This window comes from Styela clava, chromosome 6 (genome assembly GCF_964204865.1).
Source record: "Styela clava chromosome 6, kaStyClav1.hap1.2, whole genome shotgun sequence".
Taxonomy (NCBI): Eukaryota; Metazoa; Chordata; class Ascidiacea; order Stolidobranchia; family Styelidae; genus Styela; species Styela clava.
Window position 1 is genome coordinate 13,269,858 of NC_135255.1, and position 15,164 is coordinate 13,285,021.

Consider the following 15,164-nt stretch of genomic DNA (forward strand, 5'->3'; position numbering starts at 1 on the left):
GTTACGCAAATGTATTTATTAAAAAAAAGTAATAATATGCAATCAAAAGCATTTTTGCTTGCAGTGAGTGTACAAGTGAAAAATGGAATCACGAAATACAGAAAAAGGGGCAAAGCAGTGACGGAAACATAAATACAAAGACTGAAAAAATATGAAATAAACTGCTGAACATCAAAAAAAATGTTGGATCTTCTAAACTTCCAAATTTGCAGAAAATGAGATATTCTAGACAAGGGTCTTCTCACGAACTCGACAATAATTGAGCATCATTCACAGGAACAAATCGTATGCACAAAACTTTGGTTTAGGTCGGAAGGAATCATCCAGTTTCTTGACAATATTCTGGTGCAGAACTGATCTTCACAAACACTTTCCATCAATTCGTTAAGGTTACACTTAAACTAAGCAAGTAGTCCTACAATACACCAAGAACTGCATAAAACAAAACAATATTAATTGGCATCTGCAAAGTCCATGAAGGAGCCGAGATGCGAAAATAACAGTTCATGTTTGTTGTAGAACGGAACCTACTGCAGTATTAAACAGTACTTACTGCAAGTTGAGAGGAACGGGTACTGCAGAATATGCGAATCGAAGATATAGCTGGAAAAAAAAATAAGTGGCAAAGATGTGTAGAAAAGATTAATGTTGTTATGAAAGTTTTTTTTTATATTCTGCTCTATCGAAATGGAAGAAAAGTTTGATTAGGACAAATACAGGCAACCACCCTGCTGTATTCTAAGGGCGCTCACTTCCGAATACCCTACATTTCTATTCTATTCTGATGCAAAATATACTGTATATACAAAAATGTAAAATATTGAGATGCTTAATATAGTAACAAAGATAACCAACCACTCTCACCTTTTTATTGCAAGAAATTAACTTAAGGAGTTTTGGGCAGAAGACATCCTGCATCCATCTGTAACCATGATGAACATCGAATCTTTTCCGGAATAAAATCTTCAGGTTTCGCATATGTTTTCAGAGTGGTGAGATACTGCAGTAACAGAGAAAACGTATATTAAAACAAATAAATCGTAACAACATTGTGTAAAATGGAAAGGAAAATAGAAAGAAGATTAACGAATCAAACAATCCACAATGTCAGTTCCTCTTGCGGTTTCAATACAAGACATGTTGAGTAATTTCCGAAGCAATCAAAACACCTCCAACAGGCAATGCAATAGTGATTTCAAATATCTGAAGTTACTATAAACTTTATCTGCCTCTCTTAACACAATACTCTATCCTGTTGTTACTAAACTGTTCTGATGAAGAGACTAAATACAAGTCGATATGAATATTTAACCTGAAGTTTTAGATTGGATGTTTCCTAAATATGCATGTTAATATTCGATAATAGGAAGAAAAAAATCCAGGAGCCCTAAGTCTGCTGAAACTATACTGAAATCAAATGAATATGAGTTTCTTATTACTTTAAAATGGGACATTCCTAAAATAGTGTGAGAAAGAATTTTGAAAGAAAATTTCTTCATTTTTCTTCAGAATGCAAAATAATAGGAATGTCCATAGAATTCAGACACGACGAAGCCCGGGTTTCAGGGCTATAACATTCAGAAAACGCAATTTACTTCATTAAAATATTGTGAACAAATTGTACAAATTCAAAAACTTGAAGATTCCAGACTTCGAAGTCAAAAATAAAAGAATGACGAAATTCAAGCAAAGGAATAAATTAACAGTTTAAATGATTTGGTTTCTGCAGACGAACTACTTAACTTTTATGCTTTTGTGTCGGTGAATCCATATTCACTTAATGCAAGAATGCTGTAGTAAGAGTGGAGATAACTATCCTAGTGATTCAAAAGTCTTGATGCACACTAACACAAATATATTTCTATAACGTTTCGTCTGACATTGAACTTGAAACAATGATGACAGGCTTTCAAATCAAACTGAAATGCTAGTCTTTTAACCAGCAAGATTATTAAAACTTCTGGTGTATCACTAGCAAAACAAATCAGTTTTACAATCCAACATCCTGACTCTTGATTCATTGAAATAAGAAAGTGCATCTGATTCAGTACTAGTTTAAGAGAATGAACATTTAACTGTGGCAAATACAAGACACATTCAAAAATCTCATTCTATTAAAGCTGGAAATTTTCTACCTGCATCTTAAGGACATCTGAAATTAAAACTCCCATAATGGCTAGTTAATCTGAAAGTATGAAAATATGACCCACAAAAAACTTTAAAATGAATGCAATCAAAATAAATCGATTTTACATACATTTGCAAGAAGCCACATGGTCTCAATTTTTGTATGAAATTATCACTTTACAAATATAACAACTTTCTAATTGCACTCACCTGTTGCCCAGGAAACAAAGTTAAAACATTTTACCAGTTAAGAAAAATTTATATTTACATCAGTCCACAGCTCACGAGAATACAGTACTGCATCCACAGACCGCCGGGACAGATGTATTGCCTAAAATAGAGATTATTTTCAATAAACATAATTGTCACTTTGTCAATTTCACAAAATCAAAACTTGATACCCATACCTTTGATATTCTTCCACGAGAGAAAAGTGACGAGACTGATCTAGTGAATTTTGTGAAAAAAAAATATAAAAATTATTAAGTTCCCCCATGAAACTTTTATAAATCAATTAAAGAAGGGATTTAAACATTTAACATCTAATTACTTAGCTTTACATACAACTCGTAAGAAAACATGTTGATTAACATAAAACTTGAATAGAAAATGAATCAAATATTATTCAAAAAAGATTATTCAAGATTTACTACATTTTCCATATCATCATGTTTTGACAAAATGTAGTTGAAGTTATCCTCCATAATATGGAAACGGTTGTTGAGTCATCTCCAAAACTGAGAAAATGTCGGCAAGCCCTGGAATATAAAATATATTCCATAAAATTTGGAATATCTGAGTTAATGTTCCCGAAACCTTGATCTAAAATGCAGATGAAAGTACAGTCGAAATTGAAAAACCAAACAAATATTATTTTTCCATTACAAGATAATTTACAAAGACTGTGTATATCAAATACTAATTCTAAATGCCTATGAAGAACGCTAAAGCTAAAATGTTTCTACAATAACATTTCTAAATTTGGTATACCCTAATGGTCCCTTGTTTGATAGAAAAAACGGTGTTAAAGAAACCCTTTTACTTGAATATAAATTCAAAAATTCCCTGAATCAAATACAGATATTTATAAACTTATTTAAATAGTCGTTGCATACTAGTTGGCGCTCCCGAAGTATGTGAACCAAAATAGCAGACACCGGTACGTGTACTAGGTTAGGGTTAGGCCGTATTTTCATTCCAATTTTTCTTATTTTAATTCTACTACGAGTTCAGGGACTAGGCAAGTGACTCCTATACTATGTCCCTGAAATTATGGCCTAGCCCTAACCTGGTACACATACTACGCTCAAGTGTTTGCCATTTTGAATCACATACTTCAGGAGTACCTACTAGTTTACCTTCCAACAAATCACCATTTATTCACTTACCTCAATAACAGTGGAACATTATACGGCATCAGATCAGTAAGAAAATTATAAGCAGTTGATATGTGTTGCCTTGTATGAAAGCATGATAAGTAGATAGACGCAACCTGTAGTTGATAAAATACTAAAATCAATATCATCATGTAAATACTGTCATTATCAAAAATCGTTCGGCCTATGCATTATTATATTTTATATTTAAAATATTTAGTATCCTAAATGAGTTTATTGTCATTAAGCAAAAAAGCAAATTCACAAAAATCTTTAATATTCCGAGAATTAGACATAAACATCTATGAAAAATAAAAAGATATCAATTTTAATAAACAACTGTACACTTACTATTATTATGTATCATGTTAGAATCTGGTAACCTAGAGTACATCATCGCCAATAAGTTTCTACCTGATTATGAAATGTGTAGTCAGAAAATCTGGCATCAGAGCTGAGCAATTCATCAATGGCTAAATCTGGAGAAGAAGTTGTTATGCATCGACGAATAACTGCAGTAAAATTCTTTAGCCATATTTGACGCATTTTTACAGTTATTGTTGTTGGTTCGACTAGTTTTGAAGCAAGATGCTGACGATATAGAAGATATCTGTAAAAAAAATTTGATATAAAAAAAATGGACTCAGGATATTTTTTTTTCCAAATGGGAGATGCTTTGACCATTTATGTAGTAGTAGTACTTACATATTTATCCTGGAGGAGAGAAAAGAATAGGAATGGGACGCTTAGCACAACGCGCCACTGGATATCATCAAGATGTCAAAGGTGACGTGACAATTGAAATTTTAAGAAGTCGCTTAGACAATTTTTAATTCAAGATTCTCAGGCATGGCTGGAAACATTATCTAGCAATTGATTAGTTTTTTCGTTGTCTCCAAAACTTGGGTACAAATTAAACAACTGAATGATGATTTTGTCTTCCTAAAAGTTTTAATTCAGTCACAAGGATCAAAAATGAGTCCTGAGAAGAGAAACTCAAATTAGCTATCAATACTTTTGGATTTTACAATGATGGTATCAAGAAGTATCCAAATAAGTATTTCGAGGAAAATGAATTATTTGAGTATACTTTTTTTTATTATTAAAAAAATTTGCGAATCTGATTATAAAGTCCCACCTTAGCCATATTTGTCTTCTATCATTTTCATCACCCACATCCACGATTGCCTTTTCATAATAATCCAGTATAACGTTGACAGATTCGCTGGATAAATCGAGAATTACACTGAAAAGAACATGATACACCATAAAGCATTGTTCAAAAATGAATAGAATCCAAATAAGAATTCCATTACGATTTCCGTAATCACAAACATTGATTGAGTGGCACATCAGGATATTTCTGGATCTACAGGGTGTCCATAAAGTCCCTTTATATTTTCAATTTTGTTACGAAGTCAGGTCTAAATATATCTTAACCAGGTTTGTTGTTTTTTATTCAGTGAATTCAAAAGTGTTTTTACTTCATCGATCTCGATAAGTATGTTGATAGGTATTTGTTGGTTTGTTTGTCTGTCAGACACTTTCGTATGTTACGCAATATCTCACGAAAGCGAGGTAGAATCTACTCCAAATTTTGCATGTGCATTCATCATATATCGGACCAGAAGCCTATTGATTATGGATGAATTATGTCGTATAATTAGCAGGTTATTAATTAATTAGTGATGGGACATGGGGTGTCGCTATTGAGTCAGAGCAAAGGAATTGAAACCGCAGATCGATAAATGGGCAGTCATCGATCGCTATCTAGTTTAATACATCTGTAAGGGCCAAAACGATATATGGTATCGATAAATACCATTTTAACTTTAAAAAGAAAATTTAGGAGACACCCATTATTTGAAGAGCTTTGATCTATGTTTCTTACATGTAAATCATCCATAAATACGCTTTGTTCTTTTCAACAATTTTCCAACTAATTTCCGGTAAAAGAGAAAGATGTTTGTCAGTCAATGGGTCTGATAATCTCAATAAATAGTGAAATAATTTCTTCAATTCTGATAAATTAATCACAAGTATATCTGAAAAAGAAACCAAAATGAAACAAAAATTAAAGACCGACTTTTATTGTTTAAATCATGTCCTCATAGATGCGGGGTAGGCAATGCCAAAGCCTGGGTAATTATATCAGAATCAAAAATTGGTAGTTAAGTGTAGTACTCACTCCTATTGAGGGTAAATACCACTCATTACATCATGTAATTGTAATCCAGCTCTTTAGGAATATTTTATGCTCAGTATCTACTAGATGGTACTCATTTCATTTCATATTTGCAATTTCCTCACTCATCTTTTTGCAATTTAGTTGTTGCCTAAAACTTGATTCAAAAATCAGTCTCTTTCACTTCTAAGTGAGTGACAATGAACAACGTATAATATAGGTATGAACTCCTTCGCTCTTAGTTTCATCAATATCATTTAGTAGGTATGTTTATTGATTGATAGATCAGGAATTGGAACTAATATAACAATTATATTACACACGATGAATCTTAATTCGATGAAAACTACAAAACTTTTACCTATTTTCAAATAAGCTGAAGCACAAGTTTCAAAATACAGAAGTGCAGCATCAATGTCCGATGATTCTTGATTCAATTGAAACAAAGCAGCTTCATAACATAGTTTTGCATCAGATGGATTTTCTGTCACAGCTTCTTCAAACACCTTTGAAAAAGTAATATTAAATAGATTACAATTCTTTTTGCCTGTTTGTTTATCCATGACTGTTATAATATCCCATTAAAAACATTCATCAATAAATATGTAGTCACAAATAAATAATATTACAATGCAAACCTTAAGGATTATTTTGTCAAGATTAGAATATTCAACTTGAAAACTTTCATGTAGTCAAAATCATATTACATTACTCTTACGTATCTAATATATTAAATTTCCTGATTTGAATACTATCACAAGAAAAATTTTTTCTTTTCTTTTCTTATACTTTTCAAAAAAAAAAAAAAGTTTTGATACTTCAGTAAGTGCCCTGTTTTTATGGTTCAGTTGTAGTTACAAAAAAATATGATAAATAACTACTTTCAAGTCGAAAAATATTATTTCAAACACACCGACGATTGTTTTTGATCCTCCATTATTTCCTCGCACGAAAAGGTCAAAACTTCTATTCACAAGTCACAACAATACCAAAAGTGCAGAAATTTCATAGCAAAATAGCATGGGAAACAAGTTTTTTGTAATTTCCCATGACGACCCAAAACATTCCACAACAATTTTCATACACTTTCCCAAGACAATTCAAAACACTCAACAAAAATAGCATTTTTAGTCGTTGGAATTTAGCGGTTGAAAACAAAACAGAATCTAAAAAAGAATGCATCATCCCAATATAAATACTTGCTACAGTACGTTGCTTAATGTAGTAGGTTAGAAAGCATAGATGTATTTGCCTCTGTTTATAAATTACAGATTGTAAGATGTAAGTGGAATTGCAAGTGGATTAATCGAAGCCATATACGTATGCATTCAATTCACTATAAACCAGCTGTATTGACTGCATTTGAGTTATAATGCTAATGTTAGCTTCAAACAGGCATTAAATATGAGTAAGAATATACTATATTGTATGTTTTTGAGCATTCAATTGCTCGTCAATCAAGTATATTGCAATCAAAGAATTTGCATGCAAATTGAAAATGTCAATGCAGAAGAAACATACCCAATTCCACCACAACGAAGCTCACAGGGTGTTCCAGGCAAACGTGGACCACCTGGTGAAATTGGCCCGAAAGGGCCACAGGGGCCAAGAGGCCCAAAAGGAATTGTTGATTATGAAAGAATGAATGCAGCAATAGAATCAGGTAATTTAAATTAATATTTAATTTGCTATTGGTTGTAAGCATCAGTGGGGCTTGTACAAAGCCTTGTTTCAAGTGGAAAATCTTGCAAAAATTACAGATTTTCGTATAGAGGAATATATTGAAGTTTACTTCTTTTTGTATATATATATATGGTTTACACAAACTTAAAAATGGGGTTTTGGCAGAACATCCAAGTATGTTGTGTTGCAAACTTTATTCACTCATTCATTGAAAAATTTAAAAAAATAGTGTATCACTAATTTCGATGTTTTCAAATAATTTAGTTTGTTTGATTTGTACTATTAGTTCAGCGACCCATTTATATATAACTTATTGCAGCGATAAATGATCTGCGGACAGAAACGCAAGAGAAGATGAATAAAACCATGAATGATCTTCAGCAGAGGATGGGTAGCTAATAGTTAAAAAAACTATCAATTATGTAAAACTGTTTTGTTAACATTACATGATGAATTTTTTGTCAAAGAGTTCTCAAACATAAAATGAAATGCAAACTGGAAACACAAATAAGATTTGAATCTAGAATTCCCAACAAACAGAACAAAATGTAATTTTCATTTTCTTAATAAAATAGTCAACTGTGATGATTCAGAATCGAGAATTTCCAACATGAATATAAATTATTTTCAAACCGAGATAACTAAATTTTTCATTTTCTAAATATAATAGTCAACTGCGAAGTCTTTTACAAAAATAAATGTTATCGGATGGAAATTCGCAAATTCGAAATGGATTTTGACCAAGCAACACAAGCCTGTAGAGATATTGGTATGAATATTGGATACATTGAAGATGAAACACATTACCAAAAAATAGCAGAGTTAGTCAGATCAAAATCAACATCATCTCCCACAGGATACTGGACAGGACTATTGTACATAAACTCAGTGAGTATTTAAATTTGATTCATAATGAAGATGTTCAACTACAAATTCTTACGCTCGCCACAGCACCTCTGATTACCCTGCGTGGGTTCGCTGGTTTGAATCCTGTGTGGGTTAATTATGTACAAGATGAATGCAGGACTTCTAGCTTTCATAAGGTGGTTCACATAACCTGTGGTCAGTTACAGATTTCTTCACCGTCAAGTCTATTCATCAGAGAACTGGCCAACTAACCCCATACCCAACATGATTATTAAGCCGCCTTGATAAATATGTAAATCCTATCCTATCTATTTCAGCAACTTGTGACACTTTCTGGAAATCCATCACCGTTCACTAAATGGTATCCGAGTACACCCAATAGTGGCGAGCAAAAAAAAAATGTGTACATTTATGTCAGGAAAGATACAGAAGATGTAGAACAAGGCATGTATAACTACCTTCCAACATACACACAACCTGGAGTGTTATGTCAAATCAAGTATACTTAAGATCATATTAACAAGCATTGTCTACAGATTTCTTATTTGTTAACTTCTCCGATCACACAATACTACAATGCTAGTTATATTGTCAATATTCAAATAACGTAAATCGTATCGTGCACCTGATTACAGAATTCTATTTTTTATTATTTTTTCATGATTTGACTATTATCTTGCTTGATATCAATCACATATCAAGTGAATATGGTCAAAATTAATATTGTGTTTTTTTGGTACTGGCAACAAATATATAAATAATTCAAAATTAAAAAAGTATGGTCGAAATAAAAGATAGAGATGAGAGAAGCATATTTGATTTTTAAAGTACGGTAGTAGCTTTGCGGAAAACATCAAATTTTCATTTCACGGCAGTCGAAGGATTAATTGACTAATCAATTGATTAAATCCAAGACTATACCTATGTGGCAGCTAAGCTGTCTCCCTTTTTCACCAAAACATCTGCCCATAATACAGAAATATCAGTCACTCCCTTTTTGATCTGGCTTATAGTTTCCTCATTTATTGACAGTTTTTGTATCGCTTTAGTCATAGTTTTACACAAAAACCTGAGAAACCGAGAGAACATTTTTTCTCCGATGAAAATGAGGTTATAAACATAACTTCGCAATTTACACAATGGAATTTGTATAACCTTATTTATCTTTTTGTAATTTTTTCAACAAAAATGAAAGTGAAACTTGCTCTGTTATTGTATTTATACTATGTAAATAAAATCATTCAGTTATTCAGTTGTTTTATTCGTCGATATTGGGCTGATTGGCCATTGTGACGAAACCAAATGCAACGAAGACCACATCACAGGGAAATGCAACATAGAATTCAATGATAGAAATGAAAGGGTTGTAAAGTACTGGTTAGGATGACAATCAATAGAAGTAAAAAAGAGAATTCCTAATTCTTACTTACTATTAGCAGCGTTGTCCCATTTTTGCTGAGATATTTCCAATCGCAATCTTTCCCGAAGTAACCGAAGAGCTGATAATGAATCTTCATTTGATGAAGAATCCTTGATAGCAACTAAATCAAACATATAGTAAAATTAAGAATAACTTTCAAAAATCAGAAAATACAAACGACAGAACTGCCCAAATGAGCGAAGCCATTAAAGGAATCATATATTTCAAATTTATTGAAAAATTAGTTGTGAACGATTATTCACAATATTTCATTACAGCAATGAGATGATGCCTAATTTAGGTCGTAATTGTAATTATATCAATTCATACCCTACAGACAGACCAGAAGAAATCAGGCCTATTTAACTCTTGACGACGTCACAAATATAAAAAAAAAAAACTAGTCAAAACAATGTTTATGCTATTCCTAATATTTTCAAATTTTATCTCTGTAAATTTTTCCATCTTACCAAACGAAAAAACTCTAAAAATAATTTCATAATGTATTTGGAATGCTAAATTATTTAATTTGGCCCCCCCTGACTCTTACCGTTATCTGAGTAAACAGGTCATAAAGCGTTGAGAATCACCCCTAATGGGCATATTCGATAGTCTATTAGGCTACTCACCGTCAAGGTCAGCATGCAGGTTTGAATAGAAACTTTCATCAAGTTTATTCCTTGAATTAAAGTCAAGCTGAACTTCTAATCCTGGATAAACTTTGATCCCGAGATAATTTCGAGCATTGCATGCAGAGCTAAAAGTGACAAATAAATGATATGTATTTCTGCTCAATATAGAAATTTGACTCACTCACAAACTCAAAGTAATTAAGAGATTAACGAATTCAGGTATTTATTTTTAATGAGAAAACAAGGACAAGGGAGTGCTGCTTTGAGAGCAATAGGATAGAATGTTTCATATTTGATAGGATATTGTGGAGGAAAAAACAATAAAATAGCTCAATAACCACATTATACACCACAACATATCCTATTATTCGATTGCTAGGGTACATTAGGTATGGGGAAAAGGTAACCAATTGAATATTTGAAATAGATAATGTGGATGTGGATAAAACTTGGCATTTTTGGACGCTCACTCGCAACTTCCGCTGCCTACAACGCCCTGTACAGGTAGCAATTGGGAACTCACTCAAACCCAATCAAAATTTATGAAGCTACTGCTATTCAAACGACCCCGAATCTTCCCAGTTAGGCATTGCATTTTTATAATACCTTGGGTGAGGTGGGACTTGGAAAGCACTGTGGAAGAGTATTGAAATGCACGACGTTAAAATATGCCAACCAAAGATGATTAAGATCAGTCGACGTCAAACGTCTATTCATAGAAGATGTAGAAAAGGTAGGAAACTTCTGACATTGTGGAGAGAATTCTTTTACCGTTACCTGTAGAAATATTTTCGAATGTTGGAGGGGCAAAAGTTGTAAATTAAGGTCAGTCTAGATAAGGGTTATTCAAAATGAACCTTCCGCTCCACTAGTGGACCACAGAAAGTTTCCCTCTGGGCAAAAAGCACTTTAACTAGGTATCATTCACGATGACGATGACAGATCTAGATTAACATTCCAAGTTATCGAGTAAAATCTTGTCTGTTATTATGCAGAAAATTTGAAAAAAAATAAATAATTTCTTTTGAAATATTTTGCTCTCGGTCACGAATTATACATATGGATCGCTATACTATTTCTCATTGTTGTTATTCTTGTTGACATTATTTGGAAAAAATGGCCAGTACTGCTTGATTTCTCATTTTTAGTACTTAGATAGAAAAAGTTGCAAATTTGCTATTGCTTTTATTTTATTTCTCAAATTTTTCTATGAGACCATTATATTTACGAAAAACTTTTAGGGCTTTATTTAAAGGGGACACTTTTTTATTCCATCACACTGGTCTTTTTTGTCATAATTGGTGCTATGAGGTCTTAAAATCCTGGTACCGATACCGTAACCTTTGATGCACAGAAGGTCATATAGAAATGGTTATCTGGCCTGATTGGTTCAACAGGTAATTTTAATATATACCTTCAACATTGGAGCATTAACCCTTTTTTTCCGCTGTATACAATCGACTTTATGTACCATTTTATAATATGTAATGACCAGTTAACCAAACGTACAAGGAACACCCCCAATATCTCTTTAAAAAGCTTATTTTCGCGTCTTCCTACTAAAACGCGCCCAAGTGACGTAGGCGAAACCGTTCGACCCTACGTGTGTAAGAAGAGAGAAATTTCAAAAATTTTTGAGAGAACGTTTCACACTCTTATCGCTTCGATGAACACGTGTTACAAAGAAACGAAATTCCAAGCGCTCTTCTGAAAGAGAGTTACGTCACCTTTGAAGAAAAACCAGACTCAGCTTCGCAAGCGAAGCGAAACGCGAAATAATCAATGATATGTGAGAGCATGTCCACGATAGTTGTCTGGAATCTTTGTTTGTTTATTATGTGCGCGAAATTGTTTCCCGCTCGTTCAAATGACTTATTTTTGAAGTAATGACAAATACTTTCGTGTATCGCTAAGCTTTGAAATACCTACACAAATAAAATTCACTTAGTAGTAAAATAAAAAATTTACAAAAAAACAAAATGTTGACAGATCAAGCACGGATCATAGTTGGATGCTCAAAATGATTTAGTTAGTGCGGAATACTTCACAAAACATGAACATAAACGTAAAATAGTCCGAAAATAACTATTATGACCAAGGTTGGTAGTACGAATATATATGTTATACGGAACAAAAGAGTTAATAAACATCGTTAGTCAAATGAACTTAACTTATTGCGACAATGTAACTATTTATTACGAAATTCAAATGATAAGAAATATACTTGAAAATGATTAATTTGATCAAAAAAATAATTCTTACTTTCAACAATGGTAAAACCTTTGAAAATTTGGCGATTTTAATAATTGAAGTTAATTGAGTTCGTTGCAACACTGTTTGCAAAAGCTATCTTGAAGTAACATCTGGTGATAAACCATTTACAGAGATCCCACCTTATAAAGAGAAAGAATATTGATAACAAACAACAATTAAATTTACGAAAAGGTCCCAAGGTTAAAAACAAAGTGAAAGAATAACGTAAAAATCCCCTTCAACATTATTCAGCAAGTTTGAAATGAGTTGATCGTAATGAAATTCTCTTTTACAACATTTAAATCCTACGTCGGAAGCTGTAAAACAAGTCAAACAATCTTGTGGCATTATGAAATTAGAGGGGTAGCAAACCAACTCCTGGCAACTACTTGACCAATAGAATGCAATTTGTTCAAATTGGTTCATACTGTTCCCCTACCTTGCCTGTGTCCTCCAGGGATCTTGCTTGTGTCTCAACATTATTCTTCATTTTTATCAATGATCTTCCCCACAGCTTCACACTATTTTCAAAATTTTTCGCTGATGACCCCAATCTTCATGATAGCAACAAGTCTCCAGATGTGCTTGAGTCCAGAGTGAACACTAAAATACAAAAAAGGAGCGAATTGATGAAACTTAAACTAACATTGAATGTTGCAAAATCAAAAACTATGCTATTGCGGTAAGGATGCTGTATCGGCTCAGGTGTTTCACTTCAATTTCAACTTTGTACATGGTTTACTTTGTCTTGTTCCAGTCTCATTTGCAATATGGAATTGTAGCTTGGGGATCATCTAAGAAAACCTTTCTACGTCGCATCGAAATAATTCAAAACAGCGCTATGAGTGCTGTAATCTTTGCTGGGGTCTGGTATAGTTTAGTACCACATGTACTTCTAGTTGGCCTGGCTAAACAATTTTTGCATATGTCAATCCTAACCCTCACCTGACTAAGTCACCCGAAAATTACGTCATTTCAACGTCACTGTGGCGTAATAAGGCCCACCAAAGTATGCGAATGATCGTCCAAATCGCGCAGACGATCACCCGAAATCGAGCAAGCTATTTCTCTCGTTTTCTCGTCACAACAATCACGATAGGAGAGAGATCGCCGGCCTTAGCGAGTTCGTTATCAACGGCGCAGATGCCATCTCGGGCGATCGTAATTATACTTTGGCAAGCCCTATGACGTGATGGTGACGTCGAAGTGGTGTAATTTTTGGATGGCATAGTCAGGTGAGGGTTAGAAATAACATATGCAAAATTCGTTATGCTACGCCCACTGGAAGTACCTGTAGTACTAAACTATACTAGACCCCTTTGCTGGACCAATGTCAAAAATAAACCCCCACTACCATAAGATGCAACTAATCAAACTGGCAGATATTTATAAAAGCGAGGTATTAGAACTCATGCACCAGCACCATAAAACTGCCCACTGCATTTTGTCAAACAAACCAGTTGCCAGTGTACACTCTTGTGCAACTCGGTCCGCTGCCAATATCCCATACTATGTGCCTCGCTATTCCACCAATCCAGCAATCAGCCAATTGTTCTAGATTTATATGGAATGAGTGTTATCTTTATTTGTCCATGTTTTTTATAATATGCTATCACCATCACCATAATAATTTTCATCAACACTGTGGTTTACTTTGTTTCCAGTATTATTTGCTCCCACCTGACAGAGCAAAATAACTCCAGTATGACTTTTTCCCACAAGTATTTTACCTCAATATCCTCAAGATTCCTTAATAGGCTATTCATCATCATTATATAAATTTGCATAAATGTTGTATTTTTACCCAAATAGTATGTGCACCTTGCAAGAGTCATAGCACAAAATAACTTTATGTCTTATGAACTTTTCCAATAACTGAATAAAGGCAAACTTCATTTAATATTCTGTTACCTTTAATACTGTAATAGTCAATGTTCCATAACAGGCTAATCATCATTGTATTATTATATTCCATATACGTTGTTTAATAATTTTCCATTATTATGTGTTCCACGCATTGACATTTTTCTGCATAAAATCCAAATTATGTATTTCTAGTTCCACTGTTGTTGCGGGGAATCCCCATGTAGTTCGTAGTGGGCGCGACGGTGTGGCTCATTGTGCTCAAAGTGACTATAAACTTAGCGACTTATAGTCGCTTTGATCGTGCTAAGCGTTAGGAATACGCTCGCCACCGCATCTCTGATTACTCTGCATGGGCTCGCAGGTTCGAATCCCATGCGGGATAGTTATGTGCGAGAGGATTGCTGGACTCCTCGCCGTCGTAGGGTGGTTCACGTAACCGCTGGTCGGTTACGGCTTCCTCCACCATCAAGTCCATGCTTCCGAAACAAATAACTAACTATTCCCATACCCGACATGGACTGGTAACCGGACGAGAGGCCGTGGTTCGCCATATGGATAAGCCGCCTTATCGAATTTCCTCTCCCCCGGGATAAATATATAAATCCTATCCTATCGTGCTTCGTCCCATCCAAACCCATCCATACGATTTGGTCCAAACCCAGGTTCGCGGGCCACATGTGGCCCACCGCTCCATTATCTGTGGCCCGCGTCGCATTTGCGCCAACGTAGACAAAAAAAATCGCATTTGGTGTCAT

At 33.8% G+C, this 15,164-nt stretch overlaps 2 protein-coding genes across 2 annotated transcripts; one reads left to right on the top strand and one right to left on the bottom strand.

Moving 5' to 3' along the window:
• Positions 1 to 68: 68 nt before the first annotated feature.
• Positions 69 to 15,105, bottom strand: LOC144424491 (zinc finger C3H1 domain-containing protein-like). The gene is made up of 13 exons (XM_078113848.1): positions 14,455 to 15,105; positions 12,983 to 13,146; positions 12,553 to 12,683; positions 10,897 to 11,067; positions 10,288 to 10,415; positions 9,669 to 9,779; positions 6,050 to 6,194; positions 5,395 to 5,548; positions 4,642 to 4,749; positions 3,918 to 4,113; positions 3,516 to 3,619; positions 865 to 2,885; positions 69 to 603 (listed from the first exon to the last, which is right to left on the bottom strand). The coding sequence occupies exons 5-12, from the start codon at positions 10,324 to 10,326 to the stop codon at positions 2,777 to 2,779; spliced, it is 966 nt and encodes a 321-aa protein (XP_077969974.1). The 5' UTR covers positions 10,327 to 10,415; positions 10,897 to 11,067; positions 12,553 to 12,683; positions 12,983 to 13,146; positions 14,455 to 15,105; the 3' UTR covers positions 69 to 603; positions 865 to 2,776.
• On the top strand, positions 6,498 to 9,486 carry LOC144424527 (uncharacterized). Its single transcript, XM_078113909.1, has 4 exons — positions 6,498 to 7,351; positions 7,691 to 7,762; positions 8,042 to 8,259; positions 8,556 to 9,486. Exons 1-4 carry the CDS (start codon positions 7,093 to 7,095, stop codon positions 8,745 to 8,747), a joined length of 741 nt encoding a protein of 246 aa, XP_077970035.1. The 5' UTR covers positions 6,498 to 7,092; the 3' UTR covers positions 8,748 to 9,486.
• Positions 15,106 to 15,164: the final 59 nt, after the last annotated feature.